Here is a 22,237-nt window from a genome sequence, read left to right on the forward strand (position 1 = left end):
CAGAGGCTCATTGTCTGGAGTTTGTTTGAATAAAACACTGGCTTTACAAACATTTGTCTCCATTATTGAGGCAGGAGCTGCTCATGCCCCTTCTTGCCCTCTTTGTTAGCAGATTGTTCAGCTGGAGTGGGGTGGGCACATGTACATGTGGCTGTGCACACATGCTCCTGCCAGCCAAGACTGTGGATATTCAGCCTCCTGTCATTCATTATATTTGTGCTGGTTTTCTCAGTAACAGCTGTGAAAATAATATGTACAAACAATCTGCAAACCCTGCAGCCAGGTGTCCTGCTTGTTTGAGCAAGAGCTGCTTTCTCTTTTTACTGAAGTCTGTTTAGTAAGTCAAGTAAAACTGAGTAGGATGGTAAACCTTTTGAAGATTTTTCTGTAAAGACAGGCTGGTAGCTGTAGTAAGTGTCCTTGGCAGATATCCTCAGCCATGAGAGAACATGGTAAGGAGGTGCAGGAGGATGTAGAGTTTAACTGGAATATTCACTTGTAATTATTCTCCCAGACTTCGTTGTGCATCCAAAAAACCCACTCCATTAAATGACGGCAGACTATTCAGACGGACAGATGAGGCATGATACATACAAATTAATATCCCAAGTGCACTTGACTTGCTGGGCTTTCTGCTACATCACTTACTGTGGCTTGCAATATTGGCAGACCTCTGCTTGGTACTGTTCACTCAGCTTTGTTCATTTTAGTCCAACACTCAGATTACTCATGTATTGGTTCTTAACTAACTAAAATGAGCAGTTTGGGAATGTGTGGTTTGCAAGAGGATAAGAAACAGAAGAAGGAAAGTAGAAGACTTATGATACTGTGAGGCATTTTCCTGCTTACTCATGTTTGCAAACTGTTGTGATAAATGATTCTGATTCTTTGTGTAGTCTTGTAAAACAATCAAAATAATTATTTAAAAATAATCGTCTTGCCATGTGATAATACACAACAAAGGACAGAGTTATTTCAAATGTTTTTAGTGATGGTGGTGTCACTGAGTGTGTGATTGATGTTTGTGTCTGTGGCACTGGTGAACCCAGCCAAGAGTAAGAGCTTCAGTTGTGCTGTAGGCTTGAAAATCCAAGAAAGAAAGGGCAATACCCACTTTTCATTTTCTGCCTTGTGGATATTTAATCTTTTGGAGGCAGATGTGTGGAGCCCAAGGGAACAAGTTAGTTACTGCAGAATTAAATTGATTCCCTCCTGTATACTGCATTGCTTGAAATTTCAGGACACTCCATGTATTTTCCTGTACTTTCACCCCTTCATTCCCCTTTCCTCAGGCTGATTCCATTTTTCCCCCAATAGATGCATTTTTACTGTATTTGGAGTAACTGGGTCTCACAGTATTTGGTGGTAGTTGGTGGTAATTTTGAGCCACCAGTTTGCCTAGTCACATTGAGTAGGAAAAAGTAATAACTGGTTCCTGCATTGAGGTGGAGAGTTGTCACCTCCCTTTTGACACTGTGCAAGGATGTGCCAGGAGCTCCATGTTTGAGCAGTGGTGCTCCTACATGAGGCTGGCATTGGTGGCTGTTCCTGCTTGGTGGACATGCAGCTCTGGGGTGAGCTGTGGACTCATCCAAGTGCAGTGCTCTTCACAGATCTCCTGCAGAAGTTGTTCTGGTCATTAGGTGTCCCAGGAAGCTCTTCTGTATGCCTCTTGCTTCACTTGGTCCCATCTGTTCAGACTGGCTTACCTCCCATACCCCTCAGGCTGTGCTTTTGGAAGTGGAACAATCTGCTTTCAACATCCATCTCTGGGGCTGGGTTTCTAAACTGGCACAGCTTTTGAAATACAGAAGTTATAAGGGCTGTGCCCAGAGGCCAATGTTCTGAGATAATGCATCTTGAGTAAGCAGAGCTGGAAATTTCACTTTTAATTTTTCCAACCATTGCTGCCACTTCCACACTACAAAATGTTCTGTTTCTCTACTTGGCTTTCTCACTATTTGTTTCTAGACAGTTTTTAAGTAACAGAGATTTACAGGATGCTATAAACCCATTTAATTTAGGCTTTTATTATTATTGGAATAGAATACAATTTTTTGTCACTCATATTTTCCAGTTCTTGTTATGTTTGACATGGAAGGTGCTGAACTGCTCTTGCAGAAGAATTTGTTCTCACTGTTTCAGTGGCCAATATATTGTTTCCTTTACTTTTCTCACGGGGGCTTTCCAGTATCTTGCATGTAAATCCCAAAGAGTGTGCAAGAGAGCATTTGAGACTGTTAAGTAACGATCCCTATGGTTGAAGAAGAATTTTTTCAAGCTTTACTAATGAAAATTCAGAGAGTCTAAATAATTTTCGTGAGGGTAAAATGACAGAATATAAAGATTAGTGCTTTGGCTTGTTTCTCACAAATAATTATTTTTATTCCTTCTTTTCCTTTTAATTTTTACAGGTTTGAGGTATCTGGAAGATGAAACCCTGGCTGCAGTTGATGTTCTTCCTTTGTGTTTTCCTGATCTGGCACACAGAAGCAGAGTTCTTTACCTCCATAGGTGTGGAAAAAAACAGTGCATGAAGATGTGATGTGTTTACTGTGATTGCTAGAGCTGTTAAAGTTAACATCTGAAGCATAAGGCTTTCTTCATGTAGCCCTGGCCAACACTGTCTATATTAGGAAAAGCTGCTCTTCTGCAGCATTAGGGCAATTTGTTTGCAGTTGGTTGACTTAGAGCACTGACCAACATGATTTAAATTTCTGTGGGTCCTCTGTCATTAAAATAAGATGGGGCCTGTGTTCTCTTAGGGTTTTTGCATCTATCGACATCTCAAACAGAACACACCACCTTATACCAAAAAGCTTAGTCCTGAATTTGAGTTACAAAAATAATCTAAGTGGTAAATATATGAAGTTTTTTTCAACAGCCCCTGAAATCTCCTGTCTTCTCAAAATGTTGGAGTTAGGTGTCAAACAGAAAAATCAGTAACTCCCTTACATTGTGTGTTTTGCTAGGCCTGAATGAATCCTAAAGAATTTGCATTGTAATAAATCTGTGTATGAGTATGGTAGAGCTTCAAATAAGCACAAACTGGGTTTTCTGCTGTTAATTGGTCTAGTGTGTTCCTGTGAGCAGTTTGGGGACTTCCCCACCATAAGGGCATTAGAGGCTGATTAACTACCACTGGCTGTTCTCCAGAATGCCCTTTGATCAGGGGAGCTGTTTGTGAATGGCAAAGCTCAGAGCTCCTGGTGGGTTGTTCTGCACCACTGTGTGGAACTGCTCGGCTGGAGTGCTACTGCCAACCTCCTCACGTGCCCTGGGGCTGGCTGAAACAGTATTTAACTTCATGTGTAATGTTTGCTTCTGATTTTTCTAAGTAGCATTTTCTCCAAAGCTTCCATGAAGGATGACCTTCTCTTTGCACTTACTTATTTCTGAACTTTTCCTGACTCTGAAAACAGCACATCCTGATGCCTTCTATCTCCTTAATCATGCCTCATTCATAATTACTTTGGAACACTGGAGCTGTGGTTGCATTTATGAGCCTCATCATGCTCTTTCAGTTTGGACTTTGAAAAGCCAAGTTTTTCATAGCAGTTAGAACTAATGTGTTAGCAATTTCCACCAATGATAATCAGGAGAGTGTGGGTGCTAGTCTATGAACATTAGTTTGAAATTCCTCTCTGCCATAATGTTAGGTTGTTTCCATAGTTACCCATATTGTTAAACTGTAACTTTAAATGATGCCAGTGATTAGCTAATAATTTGTTAGTGTGACCTAATCTGTATCCATATGTAGAACAGATGCTTTGGCAACCATTTGGATCTTTTGTTGCTTTGTCTCCATAGCTGTATGAGTGTCAAACCTTTCTGTTAATTGTCTTGCCTGCGCTTGTAATGCTGAAAGTAATTCGGAGGCAGAGGAAGGGTCAGAGCAAAGCTGCATGAACTGTTGAAGCTGGGACTTTAGAAGTGCCTTGAAGCATTTCAATGCCAGACCTATGTGTCTGACAGCTTTTGTGCTTTACAGGCATTGAAGTGCACGCCCTTAATTTTTCTGTTGTTTGTGATGGTTTTAATAGCCCTGGAGCATTTAAGGTTTGTTTTCTGTGCACTTAGTAACTTTTGCTTTTTTAGGTCTGATGAATATTTGCTCGTGCTCTTTTTAGGTCAAATGACAGACCTGATTTATGCAGAGAAGGACTTGGTACAGTCTTTACAGGAATACATCCGAGCAGAAGAGAAGAAGCTCTCTCAGATTAAACGGTAGGGAAGACTTGTGTAATGAAGGGTGACAAAATGGCTCATTTGTGTTCAATCAGACCCCCTCCCCCCCGCCTTGTCACCACTCTCTGATGCTAAATCTTGTTGGTATTTCCTCCATAGGTAGTCATAGCGAGAGGATGGGTACTAATTTGGTTTAATTTATTCCCATTAAGTGTCCCTGCTTCAGATATCACTTAGAAGTTGCTTCTTTAGAAGTGGTTCTCTGGTGGGCTCTCCTCACTTTGTTCTGTCCTTGTACCATCACAAGACTCCTGTAGAGAGGACACATTGGAATCATATCAGGAGTCTTGTCATGAGAACTGAATGCTTCTGTGTGCCAGTGCTCTGTGCTGCCTGTTGTTCCATGCCATCAGCCCTGCTTACAAGAACCAAGTGTGCCAGTGGCATTTACCAAATCTCTGGGTTCCTTCCTGTGTTGGCTTTGCCCTCAGGGACAGCTGTGGTGCCTTGTTCTCCTCAGGTGCCAACATGGCTGCAGCACATCTCTGATGTTGTCTGGATTGCTTGGATCACTTGAAAGGCTCCAGGTGGCAACTGATACTGTGTCACTTAGGAAGATTGTTACTTCTTGTCTAGCCTAAAGCAGTACATAGTAGTGTGTGACTGGCGGATTGTCTAAATGAGGTCCAGGTTCAGAAGAGCCAAGTGCCTCCAGAAGGAGTCATGCTTTCCAGAGAACTTCTGAACTCGAGACTGTATGTGTCAATCTGACCTTCCTTTGGGAGTGTAGGATGAGAATAGCACTATAGAGTAGTGAAATGGTAGGAATTCTGGTCACATATACGCAAAATGTTCTTTTCTTGAAAAACTGACCTTTGGAGGCAAAGCAATATCCTCTTGAAGTATTGGCAAAGAGAATATCTGTTCAATCTATGAATAAACTGGTATTTTTAAGGCCCATTACAATTGAGATGCATGCCTGCTGAAGTTAAGTTTAATATACTAAGCAGGGAAATATTTTCCCTTTGAAAGAGACTATTGTCATTGAAAACCTCCACTTTATCCTTGTGAATTTGAGATGTTGAAAGCCACTTTTGACAGCAAAGGTGGCAATAAATTAAGGTAGATGTGTAATGAGAATTATTTAAGAAGGAAGATGTGCATTCATAAATTGTTCTCAGGCTGAGCTGCACACTTGTCATTCCAGCTGGGCTGAAAAAATGGATGTACTGACCAGCAAATCAGCTTCTGATCCAGAAGGGTATCTGGCACACCCTGTAAATGCATATAAGCTTGTGAAACGTTTGAATACTGACTGGCTTGAATTGGAAAACCTGGTTCTTCAGGATACAGCAAATGGTAAGGAGTAACAGGGGACTGCTGTCTGGAGGCAGCCTTGTGTTCTGGAAAGCCACAAGCGTGGCTGTGGTTTCAATATTATTGCCCAGTTTGTTTAAAAAGCAACTAAGAACTTGCCTTGTGTGTACTGATTACCCAAGTGAGTGAAACTTGCAAAACTTGCAAGTGAAACACATCTCAGTCAAGACTCAAAAACTATTTTATTTGGGGGAAAAGGCAGAATGGGATATGCTTAAAGCTGTGGTGGTAACTGTTGAGTGTTATGTTCCCTTGTATATAAACTGCTTCATTTGCTTTCCCAGTCTGTTGCTTCTTTTGATGATCATTGTTTTTTGACCATGTTGATTGCAGAATAAGATTAAGAATCAAAATGAGTCCCATACTGAGCTGGTGGAGAAATTTGTATCAGCCCCAGCATTAGAGTTGGCAGATGCTGTGCTCTGTCAAAACCAGGATAATATATGGTTGCTATCTCTAAACCTATCCTTCTAAATCAAATGCTTCCAGTACTAATTCTTGGGTTTGCATCATTTTGTCAAATGTCTGCCTGAATTTGCTTGCATACCTTTTTTAAATGGAGGTTTACTTTTATTGGACTCTTGGAAAGTGAGGGAGAGGTTGTTATGTTTTTGAGGCAGAACACCACATGGTTTCCCTTTCTACTCTGCATATGCTAAAGTTTAGGTACTTGGAAGTTTTTTCTGGGTGAGGCTTTTATTGCCTTTTGGAATAGTTATCCTAAATTGCAAAAAAAATACTGAAGTGTATTGAGTACTTCCATCACTAATTCTTTTTCTAAAGGGTTCTTTTTCCAGTTTGGCTTTCTATGTAACTGGAAGTGGTTGGGCTGTTTTCCTCTAGTTGATGGCTTCCTCTTCTGCCCAACCCTGTGCTGTGTAACCCTGATATGTTTATCGAGTACATGTAATTTTATTTCTGAATATCACCTGGTTTTACTTGTCAGGTTTTACCTCTCTCACTTAGTAAGGCCCTATGATAGTGAGGGGATCCTGGATCAGGGTCTCTGTCTCTGGAACTGAGACTTGGGAAGCTCTTATGGCTGTAGAGGTTGGAATACAGAGTTGGAGATCATTGACCAGTACTACAACCTAAAATCAGTTGTCCCTATGGGTATTGCAGGAGATGTGATGACAGTTTTTATGTCAGAAAGAGACATTACAGGAGAATGAAGATTATAGATTCACATTGTACATCAGTAATTGTGTGGCATAAGAAAATTGAGGAGTTTAACTATTTATCCCTTATTTTTTAATCATGAGCCATATTTTGTGAAAAGGGACAGAAAACAATGTGTTTATAACTTTTGAGCCTAGTAAGAGGCTTTAAATCTGGGTTAATTGAAACTCAATTCTCAAACCAGAGCAGATATTTCCTCTTTCTGTCAGTCTTGTACTGATACTTACTCAAGCTCTGGAAGTAACATCTTTCCCTTTTACTACAAAGGCTTTATTGCAAATCTTACAATCCAGCGTCAGTTTTTTCCAACTGAAGAAGATGAGACTGGAGCAGCAAAGGCTCTGATGCGCCTGCAGGACACCTATAAACTGGATCCTGAGACCCTCTCTCGAGGACACTTGCCAGGTAAGTGCACCAAGGTCTCCTTGGCTTTAACAGGAAGGAAGTGGTAGCATCCTCAAAGTCTCTCCAGAAGTCCTTTATGAAATGAGGATTAACTGGTTTTACCACAGATGTTTCAGAAAACTTCAAGAGATACTGGGATGTCTGATTATTAGCTGAGTCCTGATGAATGTTTGTTGCTGCTGCTTATGAGACACCTACTGAAATAGGTTGGTGGCTACCAACATGTTGTTTATAAACTGAATAGGCTTCATTGATGTGTGGGTAGATGAGCTGACTCAATGTTTTTAGTTATTGCAAGTATTAATAGTCATTAATAATTAACTAAATTATAAATCTTATCTGTGCATCTTCTGAACTGGAGCAACTGGAAATCAGTGCAGTCACACTCAACTGGACACCCAGTTTGTTAAAATAAACATCAGCTTGCTTATGCACAAATACAGATTTACAGTAAAGAGAAACAAGCTGGCTGTGCACGTAGTCAGACATCTCTGATCATCTAACAGTGTTAATCTGTAGGTTAAGTGTAATCTGTTAAAATGCTGGTCTGCTCTTCCTTTGTCTACAACAGAAAACACAATAGCTTACCCCTGTAACTTCTGTTAAACTTGTCTTTGTTTCCAAAGGAATTAATTAGAATAAAATTAAGGTAGAGTTTACTCTTTAATTCTGATGGTGATCACTTTAGTATAGAACTTAAAATATTGTCAAAGCATTGTTTCTTAGAAACATTTTTTGATTACAGAAGTGTGTATTTGCAGATACTTCTCAACATGTCCCATGTATTTAAGGCAAAGGTGCTTCTGTGTGGATTGCTGAAGGCGATTTTTTTTTGGTTTTAGGAACAAAATACAGATCCTTCCTGACAGTTGATGACTGCTTTGGCATGGGGAAGACAGCCTACAATGATGGGGACTATTATCACACTGTGCTCTGGATGGAGCAGGCCTTGAAACAGCATGATGAGGGGGAGGATACAACAGTCAGCAAAGTAAAGATCCTGGATTATCTCAGCTATGCTGTTTTCCAGTTTGGGGATTTGCACAGAGCTGTGGAGCTCACCAGACGTCTGCTATCCCTTGGTAAGAACAAGGAACACGTTATTTTAGCTGGGGAGTGTTGCCAGCAGCAGAGCTGAGGACAGTTGTGGCCCATCCATATTGGTGAGCTGACTGGAAAGCATATCCTGACAGATGACTTATTATAAGTGTGGGTCCTGGAAAAAAGTCTGTTTGTACATGAAGTATCTTTAACAAACTGTCTTTTGGTCCATGCTGTTGTTACCCAAGGCCCCAGTGTGTCTGACTGCACTCACTACCTGTGTGTTTTGCTGGAATGTACTAAAGTTTGTGTTTGGCAGTGGTTAAAGCCTTGCTTGTCTCAAGTTGAGATTAAGGCTACCACAGATACAGGCAGTGCTGCACCTTCTGTAAAGTCCTGTTGACTTTACATATGCCTCTTTATTCCTCAGTGTGGGTGCTCTTGGATGCTGGAATACTTTGCCTGAGATCTTAAAAGTATTTATTTCTGAATTTTGGAACAAACTGAGTTTCTTAAAACCTTCTTTTATTTCTGAACTGTTTCTAGCTTTCCCTTGAGTAAGCAAATAAGCTTCCTATCCAGCTTTGCCTGCTTCCTGCATTGGAAAGGTCTGTCCTCCTCATTTAGAGTTAACGTTACCTGTGTTAGGTATTTGATGTTTTGGTTTTTTTTTTTCTAATGAACTGTGGTTCTTAATTTAGCTATTAGCAGCATCCTGAGAGTGGGTGAAACAGTCTTATTGAAAAATATTTATTAGTCTAATTTCTGTAGAACTTGAGTTCTTAAATTAAAATTGACAATAATATGAATATGTATTGAATCTAGCTCCCTCTGCAGTGGGGTTGAGCATTGGTAGCAGAATGCAAAACCTTATCAGCAGCAAACAGTAGAACACCCTTGACAGTCCCCTCTGAAAGCAGCAGCTGCTTCTGCTCTGGGCTCAGCTTCCCTATCTGGCCACTATTAGCCTGTGCTCTAATGAGTGGGGACTGGAATGAGCTTTGGGGTTGATTCCGTGAGATAAACACAGGAAAGTTGGGAAAGCCAAAAGGGAAAGAATCTGTTGTAGGCAGTAGCATCCAGAAATACAGATGAACAAGGAATTGTTCCTTCTTAGTTATCTAGGGTAAAGGTCTATTGATGTTGTTTTTGATTTATACCACTATCATTAATAAGTCACTGATATGTCCAAATTTGCTAGTGATCCAGGCTGCCTCCCTGTTAGAGCTACAGATGGATGCTGAAGGTGGGCTCACAGCTTCCCAGCCTGAGAGAAGTCTTTGGGACTGAAGGCTGTGGCTGGGCTTCACCACAGCACTTGATTAAAGTGTGCTTGTGCAGTGTTGGTGAGGAGCATGGTGAAAAGGGGTAGAGCAAGTAGGCTACCTTAGTCTCTGCTCATGAACTCTGGTGATCTGCTTATCTTGGGTAGAACTGGTCAGGAAAGTTGAGCAAAAACTTCTATTCTTTTTGTTGGAATGCAAGTTTTATGATGGGTTCTTCCAGAAAGGATTATTTTGTATCCTGTGTGCATCTCTCCTTTGCAAAGACAGAAACTTCCCAGAGGTGATTTTCAGTGCAGACTGAAGCCAATGCCTTTGTTTGCCTGATAATGCTTTGGGAAGGGAAGAATTATTGCTGTCTTGTACTTTGTTTGTACTAACAGTTCCTGAGTTAGTAAAAATCACTGGTTTTGTCTGTTTTTCTCCCAATGAAGACAGCACTTATGAGAGAGCAGGCAGTAATCTGCGGTACTTTGAGAAGCTGCTGGAGAAGGAGAGAGAGGAGGAGGAGGAGAAAGAAAGCTCAGTAAACAAGACTGTGACAACCACAGAAGCCATGGTGCAAAGTGGAGCCTATGAGAGGCCTCTTGACTACTTGCCAGAGCGTGATATCTATGAGGCCCTTTGCAGAGGTGAAGGGGTGAAAATGGTAAGAGACAAGAATTTCCTGACTATGCTGCCTTTGCATAAGGGTGGTCAAGCTTCGTGGGACATATTATGTTTTTCCTTCTGTTAAGCTCTTTTTTTAAAGAAAAAAATTAAATTTGGTTCTGTCCAGGCTGAGATTTTTACATTGTATCTTGGCTTCTCAATCTTCAGCTGTTACATGCAAACAATTCTTAGCTGCACCTCTTAAAGGCTGTTGAAAACTGATTCTCCTCAGTCTGTCTACGCAGCTTTGTCAAAGTCAGCTCTACAGATACAAAAGGAGGCTTTTTCCTGAGAGCTGTTGATACTTTACCACGCTCCAGGAATCACATTATTCCTTCCCTTTTGCATCTTACACATGTTCTTCTGGAGTGATTATTTTGACCAAGTGATTTCCAACCTCTCAACAAACATGGCTTCAATTCTTAGTCCAGGGAAAAGAATGAATTTATTTCATCTGCGTAGTCTTAATTTATAAGAACCATCATTTTTTTTCCAGCTCACTGCTTGTGTAGTTCTTAATCTGTAACCTATTATGATTTAATTCAGCTAAAGTTTAGTGTTTCAGATGTGGTATCTGGAACAGGATATCTTACTTTGAATTGCAGTAAATTGTTTTGTAAACAAGAGAATCACTCTTGTTTACATCTCCTATCTTCTGGTCCCCTGATGGCTCTTACAATGTGTGTGGAATGAAGCTTGTCTTGTCTTGCCTGTTTGAAGTTCAAGAAAAGTGATTGAGCCAACAATGCTTTGTTTGGCATTTTGTTTCAGACACCTCGAAGACAAAAAAGGCTGTTTTGTAGGTACCATAATGGAAACAGAAACCCTCATCTGCTCATAGCTCCCTTTAAAGAAGAAGATGAATGGGACAGTCCTCATATTGTGCGATACTATGATGTCATGTCTGATGAAGAAATAGAGAAAATTAAACAACTAGCTAAGCCAAGAGTAAGTTTCCCTTTTTCCATCTCACTAATGACTGCTAATTCCATGCTTCAGTCTCTGTTAGCAAGAACTAGGCAAAGATTTGAAAGATCTGGCTTCATACTACAGATGATACACTACAGCTGTGAGCCTAAAAGGAATGATTTTGAAACTGGTGATGTGGGACCATAAAGCCCAGGCTCCCAAAGGTATTTATGCATTGTTACACTTAATTATGCAAAGTTCTCAGTAAATGGCTCAGAAAGCTTTAAGAAATTAGAGACTGGACTTGAAAAGTTAAATGGCTGACTTAAGATAATAGGAGTAGGTGTGCAATATGCCTTAAATCTGCCTTTTGAACTGGAACCAAACTTAAATGAAACTTAAAAACCCCAAATCTCAAGAGAAGTGGAAAGAAAAAAAAATTGTGTTGGAATAATATCTAGGGTTTGGGTGTTTGTTTGTGTATCCTAGAATCCATTGCTTCTGTTCTAAACTGTAGGTGTTCCTTGTTATTCATGGTACAAGTTCTGGTGACTGCACACAATAAAAATAGCTATCTCATGCAAAACTAGTATCTTTTTTCTGGAGTTGTAATTTTCTGGCAAAAAGTAGTATGGCAGTGTGACAGTAGTAGATGCCCCCTTAGTTTTTTAGTCAAGTCTGAAAAGAATGTAAAACTGAATGGATCTTTGCTTATGGAGGAGTGGTTCATTTTAGCACTCTTCAGGCTACTGCTATGAAATATGGTACTAAAATTTCAGTGAAGGTTTACCCTTTTGTAAGTATTTCTAAATGTATGCATAAATAGTTGGAAACAGATTGAGAAAATGATGCTTCCCAAGATCATTAATAATTTAGAATGTTTGTGAAGCTGGTCTTCTATGACTACCAGCCAGCTATGAAAGTGTTGGCTGAACATTCCTGTCTCAGTGAGGATTCTCACCTCCTTAAATGGAGAATTTTTCCTATTAGATCATAGTAGAAAACTTCAAGAGCTTCAGATAAAATGGAAGCATTCGCATAGAGCATATAATTTAATCTAGATAGTGCTTTATTTGATAAAATAAAGACAGCTATTTTTTTGTTTTTCCTTTTTATTCAAAGTTTTATGGAAAGTCTTAATTCTTGGTCTCTGAATTTTGCATATATTATTAATGTTAGAGGAATTTTTCATGTTACCCATGTAGTGTAGAACTGCAGTCAGTCCTTAGAAGAGTAGGTGAATATTAAAGCCTTAAGATTCAGATGAAAATTGTCAATTTAAAAAAGCAACCATTTTCTTAGGAATTTTTTCTAAACCTATGTATAGCTCAGCTGCAGGAATGACTTTAAATTCTGCAGTACTACTGAAAGAATGGCAGGTCCTGTGATGAGATGGTCCTTAATAAATACAGCTTAATTTTAGCCTGGAAATTTTAGTTAATAATCATGGAAGCTTTCAGACAAAACTGAAGTTTTATTTTATTTTAGGCTGAGAAAGAGCCACTTTCTTTATTCTAAAATGCATTTTCAAGAAATTTTTACTTTTGAGTCCAAGCACTTCAACATTATCTGCAGTTTACACTTGCCAATACTTTCTGTAGAGCAAGAACATCTGTATGTGATTGGGAGTAGCTGCAGTTGAGTTGTTTTTTATGTTTGTTTTGCAAAATGCAATCACTGTTATTCCACTTCCAAAAAGTAGATCCAACTTTTCAGGCAATCCATCAGGACTGGCTGGGGAGGGTCAAGAAAATTCTCAGCTCTGTTGATGTGGATAGCATTGTGGCAGTCCACCATCATTGTATGAGAACCATATTCCCAGAATTCTTAAAGTTACCTGCAAGCCAGGAATGCCTGAACAGGTGAGAAAATGGCATGAAATGGGGAGCCTTGAATAGCAGAGCTCATGTCACAGGGTTTGGCAGTGCAGAATTTCAGAAGGAAATAACAATGAAGAGCTTGCTGAACTAAATAGACTCTGAAACAGTCAGTGAAGCTTCTGACCAGTGAAGGGTGTTATGATGATTTTTTGAAAGCAAATGCCTCTTACAAGGCTGATTTCTCCAACCTGAGAGAGGAAGCCTCACATTTATCAGTTGCTTATACTGAGATTTAGATTGTGTGTCTTAAATGAAGAAACCTACCTAACAGAGCAGATAGGGAATAATATCAAAGCAGTCAGGCTTTTATTTAGATTATATGCTAGATGCAGAAATCAAGCAAGCATATACAAGCTTGAAAATGGCAACAGAATTAAAAGTTTGGGAAGCAAAATACATATTCCCAAAGTTATACTTCACTGTACCAGTGAAGAGGAACATTCAGTCAGCCTGACTCTTCTATTATAATTTATACAGGCAAAATCTGGAACAAAATAACAGTGATTCAGAATTACAACAACAGCTGTGCCAAGAACACTTGTATAGGGACAAGACAGCTGACATGGAGTGTAAAGCTGGCTGGAAATTTATTTGAGGAAAAATGAAGGAAATAAAGACTGCATTCTCCGAAGAAGATGCAAATAAAAAGGCTTTCTATGACCTATAATTAGGTGGCAGGAAAGAGAGATGATTTAGTGTGTGGTTGGCAGGAGTTAAATTTAAATGTGGTCTGAGTTTACAGTCAAAGAAAGGAGTGTCCCAGTTCTTGTTCTCTGCTGCAAGAACGAAACCAAAATGAGCTGGTGTATTGTTAGCAGTCATCCGTCACTCTGACACCACAGCAAACTTTGTTAGTTTTGCCAAGTTCCATTTTTTCCCTAACAATCTGGTGGCATAGCCTGTATGTGATGATACTCACTGTTTAAAATTCGTAGGTGTGCTGTGCTTTTGCAGAGTTACCTTCATTATGTAATAACATCTCAAACTGTCTCAGAACCAGATGTTCCAGACATCTTTCAGCTGGAAAATTTGAGCATGGGAATGTTGAGAGTTGTCCTTGGAAGTTTATTACGACTGGGGATTTGCTTGTCCCACAATTTGTAACTCATTCTGTAAAAGTTTTCACGTGTCATTTTACATCTGAGAATGAGGTTAGTTTTTTAGTCCACATGAGGACCAGACTTGTTGAATTCATGCACTATCCAATGATTTTCCCTTTGCACATCATATGTTGTTAACTTTGTTGTTGTTGCCTCTCACTAATATTGACTCCAGCTGCTTAAAAAAGTGCCTTCAAAACCTGTTCAGCAAGCAGCTTATGGATTTCATTAATATCATGGCTTGTGCAGTTCATTAGACTCTTTTTCCAGGATCAAATGCAGGTGATGGATAATACTTGTTTCTGCATGTGTTGTTTTAGCATGAAATCTCATATTCTAGGTGTTGAGCTCTTTCATCCAGTGAGATATTGAAGTCAGACAAATCAGATGTTGCTTTTGGTAAGATGTGAGAAATTTTCTATCCTGTAACTGACGTGTTTCTTCCCCCTTGGGATTTTTTTTGCCACAGCTGGCACGAGCCACAGTACGTGATCCCAAAACTGGTGTCCTTACAGTGGCTAGCTACAGGGTATCCAAGAGGTAAGCAGAGAGAAGGGTTGAGCTTTAAGGTTTTTGTGCTTAACAGCTGTTGTTGTCTACCTACTGTGCCTGAAAACTTGAACTGCTTTGCATATAACCAAAGCTTCCCCAACAAATGCATGGGAAGTGACTCTTTTAGCCATCTAACAAAGGGCAGAAGAATCCTTCTGCTTTGGGGAATGTGATGTGGTGATTGGTATTGTAAAATAATGTGTTGCTATCCTTCCTGTAGCTCGTGGTTGGAAGAAAATGATGATCCTGTTGTGGCCAAGGTGAATCAGCGCATGCAGCAGATCACAGGGTTAACAGTGAAAACAGCTGAGCTTTTGCAGGTCGGTGCACTGGGTTTATCCTGGTGGAATGAGCTGCTGGTTAGGGTGATCTGGTACAGACACATGTTTTCTGTGTGTGCCAGGCAGAGAAGGGTGGAGATATCAAAGCAATATAAGAAGTTCATGCAGGTATCCGAGATTTACCAGTTTGTTCTGAGGGAAATGCCTACTGCTTATTTTTCAAGTCTGCAAAAGCTTTTTCTCTGTCCTAGTTCAATGCTCTGGGACCCAAATATTTTTTGTAGTCCTATAGTCTTATATGAATTCTCATCTCTGGATGGCTGTTGGGGAGAAGAGTGCCAGTAGTACAGCACTGCCAGAATAGCTGTACATTAGCCCATTCACTGTTTCTCTTCCTTCATGCTCCTTGAATTCCTGTTTCAGAGCCTTATTGAAATACTCTTTATTACAGGCTATCCAAAGAAACCAGGTAGTTGTATAGTGATCTGGAAGACACATTAAGAACAGCCTCAGAGTAACTAAAACATGTTATGTGATCATAAAGTAAATGTAGAGGTGCTTTTAAGTTAATTTTCTGTGATGCTGGAGAGGCATTGGTATGTAACAGATAATACATGAGTGGCACAGAGTCCAGTTCTGTCCCCTAGACTGGATCCACAGGGAGTTGCACACATTCATCTGCCTTTTCTTCTGAGGAAGGAAGCAAAAATGTGGTGGAACTATTGCTGCTGGATGTTTAACAGGCTGTTGTAGTGATAAGTGCAAACTCTCAAACTACAAAAGGGAAAAAGCACTCAAGTTGTTTCTCAACTGGGTACCTCAGTTACGGCAATCTATAAATAAATTAAGTGTGCTATAGATAATAATCTTGCAACAAAGTGCTGTTTCTCAGAGCGTGATTTGGATTTCTGAGAGCAAGTGCTATTCTGCAGCAGTCACTTGCAGTTCAATAGATATTTATGTGCTTCCTTCTTCTATGCTGTAGGTTGCCAACTACGGAATGGGAGGGCAGTACGAGCCACACTTTGATTTTTCTAGGGTAAGATCACACTTGCAATTATTTCTTAGTGGGGTGGGGAGGAGGGAACAGTTTAGTCGAGAGAACTTTTGAAAGTTTTTTCTGTTAGAGCATTTAATATGTAGCCCTGTTGCATGGATGGATTATGATTTCTGAAAAACCTTTTTTGCTGCCTTCTCTGATGCTGGAAGTTCAAGAGAATAGTGAACAAATCTCCCTGCTTACCTTTGGGACCTTGATTCCTTACACACTAAAAAAGTCATGCAGCACTTGAATGTGCTCTTTGCGTTTGTAAATTTGTTTGATTTGTAAACTGAGGTCTGCTAACCCTGGGTTCTGAGTCTGCTTTGTTCCATTAGGCTTCTGAGTTCAGTGATGTTGTCCAAACTTTGCTTTGCTGGGTGCTTTTTAAACCATTTTGCAGGAGCTGACTGAGGAGGAGATATCCTTCCACCTTCCTCCCATAAAAGTAAACATTATGGAAATCCTCATGGTTGTGGAGCCCTACTGGCAGACCTCTGAGAGTGGCTGCAGCACTGGGATCTGAAAGGAGTTCCCTTGGTTAGTGTTGAGGGCAGTGCTCCAGCACAGGTGGATGTACAGGCAGTAGTGCTGGGTCTTCATGAGGCACTAGAGGGCTCTGCCTGGCAAAGAACAGCTCTGGTTTGCTATTGGAGAAAAGAAGAGCAGGTTCTTAATAATTGCCCTAACCAAGTTTATGGATGTGCTAAGCATACTGAAGAGATGTGGTGACTGGTAATTTCAAATATGAAATCCATATGATGCCTTGGTTTCTGTGGTATTTCAGTGGGATCTGACATAATTCAGATTGTCCCAGTGGTTTTACCTGGTAGAAGGGATTGCTGCAGCCAGAGTGTACAGCCCAATAACTGAGTGCAGAATTGAAGCCACCCAACTTAGCACTGTTCAAAAAATAAATAAGTTCCTGGTTTCAACACTATGGAAGCTTGTATTTGTTAGCTTTGGCCCATTCTGAGAATTTTCCTCTTAACTTCAAGTCTGCTTAGTTTCCTGAATTGAGCAAATACTCTTAAATTCTCTTCAAAGCTTTTGAACTCAAGGACCTCAGACATCAAATTGGCCACTGTGGGCTTTACTTTTGGATTAGGAGCTGGAGCAGAGCCCCACTTAGAACATAACCTTGGCCGCAGTTGTCAGCTGAGGCAAGGCAATTGCAGAGGTTGCTACAGTTTTGGTCTGGTCCTGCAGGCTCTCTATGCAGCACAACCTTTGTGTTGAAATAGAGGTGCTACTGCATCTCCCCAGTGTCTCATCAGCATTGAAGCTTTTTGTTCCCTTGCAGTTCTCAAATAGAGGCACTTCAGTAGCTGCCAATTACAACTTGGAGGTTTTACTGGTTGTTCAAGTTAGATTTTTGCTGTTGAAGTTCAGAAATTCATGGTTGGACCTCGGTTTCACAGCAGTGGCAGTAACCAGGGAATTCCCTGTATCTTAGTGTTCTTATAGTGGCTTTTTTGGATTGGATTTGCATATGCAAGTCTTGGTGTTTTTATGAACACATTTCAGGAAAGACCACTTGCTTCAAGCAGATTGAACTACAACATATTAGACCTGGTCACTGTGGTTTTCCTTGATGTTTGTCTTTTTCAATGCTGATTTACTGTTGCCTTTAAATGTTGAATATTATTGCTTTTGTGTGTAAAAATGCACCTTGATGTCTCCTGACTGGAATTACTTCCTGACTATTAGCAATGTAAATAAATTTTTAATTTCATTCTTTGAAGGCAAGGAAGACACTGGTATTCTAGATGTTCTTTCTGCTTCTACACTGGCACTAGTATGATCTCAACTTCAACAAATGAAACTCAGTGTTTTTTACAGACTAAAGACAAATTCATCTTTTTGATGTGGTCTTTAGTCCTAGACAGGCAACCACCTGAAACTACTCTATAGTTTTGTCTGCTGTCAAAACATGCATTTGTACTTCATATGACAGTATTTCTTTGAGTTGCTACATTTACAAGAATCTGTGTTATCTAAAGCCCACTGAAGATTAATTTTTTGTATTCATGTCAGTTGTTGAGTTTGGATCAGTGCCCAGAACAATAATGGCTTGTTGTTTACCTTACTTGGATAACATCTGTGCCACAGGCCCTGGAAGCATTACTTCTATTGTCCCTTGTTCAGTGCAACTTCTCGTTGCATCCAAGTGCTCTGTGCATGCAGCTGTGCACCCTGGCTGCAACTTGTGATGGCCTTAATATTGCCCTGTATCAATTGTCCCCTTTCAATTCTAACTCTTTAAATTGGGCTTGAGGATCTCTGCAGAGCTGCATGTATGTAGCTCTGGTGAGAGCCTGTTTGGAACTCGGGTTAAAGATGTTGTCTGTTGCAGCGACCCTTTGACAGCACACTCAAATCGGAAGGAAATAGGCTAGCGACGTTTCTTAACTATGTAAGTACCTCTGTCTGTCTTCTGTCTGGGAGCTCAAAATTTCCAGTTATTCTCATTTAATTTTATAGAAAGATGAGCCAGATGCTTTCAAGCGTTTAGGGACTGGAAATCGTGTGGCCACTTTTTTAAACTATGTAAGTATGATGATCCTTTATGCATTGAGTGTAACTTTAGCAGCATCTTTTTACAGTTTTTGCAGTTTTGTAGAAATTACCTGGCATCTGGTAATAGGGATTTCATTATTCCTGCAACCATCAGGTGCTGTCCCATCTGAATTGATAGAATTTTGGTGGTATTTAACCTCAGAGCAGAAAATTTGAATATTATAGGACCCATCTTCTCCTTTTGGCCACTCTGCTATGGAATCTTCTACTTAATTTGATTCCACAGGGGGAGATGAGACTTTGGCTTATTTCTCAGAGGGAAATACTTGGGGTACTCATGTGGTATGCTGTTGGAGAACTTGACTGTAAGCCACTTAATGTGAGACAGTCATATTTTTCCACCACTGTTTGACAACACGTCATGTTGTGGTCTGTCATCCTCTTCCTCAGCTGTGTGGCAAAGCCAGAGTTGCTCAGTTGCTCATCACAGTTGCTGCTTCAACAAATGGAGGGAGGCAGAGCTGATAAACTTGGTGCAACTAGGTTACAAGTGCAGATTTGAAAGATTCATTAGTTGCCTGCATTATACAGCCCACAGACCATGTAAACTGGAATCCTAAACATGTCTGCCTCTGTGAATAATGGCCTTGTTTTCACAGTAGTTTTCTGACACTATTTTATCAGCCTATACCCACTGTATCTTTAGGATCACGTCATCTTCTGTGTTTAAGATTTGAGTGATGTAATTTAAGTATTTTGTCACAGAATTTTAAATTTTATGGCTGACGTATTTTAAGAGTGCAACGCAGCTCAAAACAGAACCAGGAACACTTTCAACTTGGTATGGCAGGAAGGGATATAATCTTCAAAACAAGAATTGGAGTAAGATGGGTTGCTGTGAAATATACTGCCGCAAAGGGATTTTGATTTTAAATTGACTAAATCTTTATTTAGTTTGCTTCTCAGAATTTTGGATGAGCTTTGATTTAGAAGGAACAATGCACATCATCTCTTCCAGTTGTACATGGTCAAAGGCAATTTACCCTTGTTTGTCCTATGTGGAACACTTAACACATCATACATGTACCAACACCTTTACTAAAAAGAGTGGTTGTGTGGCTAAGATACGTGTCTTAACTTGTGAGGCTGCATGCACATGCTTTCTAGTTGGAAGGGGCAAAAACCTGTGCATCTGATGCCTTTTTATTGTACCAAGCAGAAGGACAACAGAGTGGTAATAACATCTGCTTTAAACAGAAATCCAAGTTACAGTAGGGATTGCAGGGATTTGGGGAGTGTATTAACAGTGGTTTTTAAATTTGGTGGGAGCTGGATCTAGCTAATTTGTTTCTTTTAGTTAGAATATGACCCAAAGCTTACTGAATTCAGTGGAAAGATGTTCTATTTTTAACGGGAGCATTTCCAGGAGCTTTGGTGGTTTTTGAGTCAAGTCTAGAATTTACAATAAATCCACTGTTACTGATGAATACATGAGGATTAAATTCATTCCAGTGTAGTAGGGCAAAGCATAAAGATACATGGTTTTGTTTAGAGTCACATAGCTGTAGCTGTAGAAGCTTGAGCTGTCTAAAGCACTTGAAATTGTGCAAGTCTGCAGAAGAAGAGCATAGAAACAGTGCAGAAAGAGAGTCTTTCTAATTGTTTGTGTAGTTTTTGAAGTGGTTGACTAAGGTGTATGAACTAAATTATGAAAATGAGTACCCAAACACATGGTTTCAATTTGAGGAAATATGTGGTTTAACAGACACTTGTTTTCCTAATTGGATCATAAAATGAAATGAAATTCTTAAAAACAGCTTACTCTGAAGTCCTCTCTTGTTCTAGAGTATTAGCTTATTAACATTACACATATACAAATTCTAGTGGCTATACAAAGTAGAGGATACATAATCTAGGAAATATATACTAGATATACATAATCTGGACAAAAGCCTTCACCTGAAATAAAATCCTTCAACAGCAGGTACTTCTGCAGTTTGTGCTGGTTGAAGTGCACCCCCCTCATCAGTGCTGCTTGTAGAAGTGCCAGTGGAAATTTCAAGCCTTGGGACAATTTAGCTTGTTGGGGGTATATAAAATTATTGTAAATGTACAGTTTGTGGACTTTGTTTTCTCAGATGAGTGATGTAGAAGCTGGAGGAGCTACAGTTTTCCCAGATTTTGGGGCAGCAATATGGCCCAAGAAGGTAAAGTCTGTTTATATGTTTGGGTTTATTCCTTCTCTCTCCACTTACTGTCTCTCTCTCAGCACAGTCCATGTAAAAGTCAGCTGATGTGACAAGTGCACTTTATTGCAACTGTCATGATCCTGCAGACTCAAGGGCATCTCCCTTTGTTGGCAGTGTATGAAGTGAACAGTTTCTCTGTACAACTGTTTTTAACAAAGGAAACTTGTGTTCAGTAGAACTCCTCTGTACTCTGAACATGGCTGAGGTAGAACAGGACAAAGAGTTTTTCATGTGTGGTTGTTAAAGCACTGTTAAAGTTCTTCCAGCTGCCTGCAGCTGAATCCATAGGCATCCTCCTGGTTATATTGACCAGGTTCTGACTAATCCAGATCTGATCTCACTTTTCAGGGAACAGCAGTGTTTTGGTACAATCTCTTCAAAAGTGGTGAGGGGGATTATAGAACAAGACATGCAGCTTGTCCAGTACTAGTAGGGTGTAAATGGGGTAAGTAATATTTCTTTAGAAACAAAACCTGAAGGAAGGCTCACGTGTGTAAAGCTGGGTAAATACTTGCCTCTTATAAAAGCATTTTATAATTTAATAGCCTGGGTGTTGGGATTTCAACTACTGGAGTCATTTGGCCATAATGAAATTTCCTGCCACTGATCTCATGAAGTATTAAGCAGGTGCATTCTACTGCTATAGCTTTTCTAGTGAGATTTTGTTGTCAATTGCAGCACAAAGTGTAAGACTGTCACTGGGTTTGTGTAATGTATCGTCCCTTGGCTAGAATCAGGTCTGTTCCCACAAAGATCTGTCCATAGTTCTAGCTGCACAAGGATGAGAGCTCCATGTAAGGTAAATGGGAGTGTCTGGACATTAGGAATTTGTGCTTTCTGCTAAAAGCTCCTCAAGCTTCATATCCTCTATTCCCATACCTATATCCACTGGCCTCTAAGGTATTCCCCTGGAGTGCCAGAGCGTGCTGACTGACAGTGATACAAGCCCCAGAATACACTGCTCTGTTAGTGCTGGCTCCAGAATTGTGTATTGGGAAAGATCCTTTATTCCCCAGCCTTTTGCATCTTTGTGTATTTACCCTTGGGTTGAGTAGAGAAGTATAAGCATGAATCCCCAAACTGTGATATGTTACCTGAAGTATCCATCTAGGTTATGATGATACCCACACTGGGTACATGGTGGTAACTAATTCCATTTCCCTGTTTCCACAGTTTCAAACAAATGGTTTCATGAAAGAGGAAATGAATTCTTAAGACCTTGTGGGAGAACAGAGGTTGACTGAATTCCAGCCTGCTGCAGACCTTTGTTTCTGTCTCCTTTTCTACTGTTTGTTCCAGTTCATTTCTAAGAAATGATCCATCTTTTTCTCCAAGAGTCCTGGCACTTTACTACAAAAGAACAATCAAATATGTAACACCTGTGAAAGAAAGTAAATTACATTGTACACATCCGTGTGTTTTGGTTAGTTATTTCCATATTTTCCCAGCCTTCCTTCCTACAGTCTCCCTCTGTAGGTGCAAACAGTGCTGTGAGCAATTGTTTGTTTGGGTGCTTGGTCTTGTGCCTTTTGTACCTCAGAAGATTTAGATGTTAAATATTTCTTTGAACCAAAGTTTTTTTA

At 40.0% G+C, this 22,237-nt stretch overlaps 1 protein-coding gene across 4 annotated transcripts; it reads left to right on the top strand.

Annotated features, from left to right (window-relative positions):
* Positions 1–2,432: 2,432 nt before the first annotated feature.
* Positions 2,433–21,898, top strand: P4HA2 (prolyl 4-hydroxylase subunit alpha 2). Of its 4 annotated transcripts, none has more exons than XM_062502146.1 (14): positions 2,433–2,514; positions 4,131–4,227; positions 5,396–5,547; positions 7,012–7,149; positions 7,992–8,231; positions 9,908–10,122; positions 10,896–11,072; positions 14,483–14,553; positions 14,786–14,885; positions 15,832–15,885; positions 18,242–18,301; positions 20,544–20,612; positions 21,003–21,099; positions 21,828–21,898. In XM_062502146.1, exons 1-14 carry the CDS (start codon positions 2,433–2,435, stop codon positions 21,896–21,898), a joined length of 1,623 nt encoding a protein of 540 aa, XP_062358130.1. The 4 variants fall into 4 exon arrangements, with proteins under 4 accessions (XP_062358130.1, XP_062358129.1, XP_062358131.1 ...); XM_062502145.1 differs by lacking the exon at positions 18,242–18,301 and adding an exon at positions 18,370–18,435; XM_062502147.1 differs by lacking the exons at positions 15,832–15,885; positions 18,242–18,301 and adding an exon at positions 18,370–18,435.
* The last annotated feature ends 339 nt before the right edge of the window (positions 21,899–22,237 follow it).

The sequence above is a fragment of the Cinclus cinclus genome, chromosome 14, assembly GCF_963662255.1.
Source record: "Cinclus cinclus chromosome 14, bCinCin1.1, whole genome shotgun sequence".
In the NCBI taxonomy this organism is placed as follows: domain Eukaryota; kingdom Metazoa; phylum Chordata; class Aves; order Passeriformes; family Cinclidae; genus Cinclus; species Cinclus cinclus.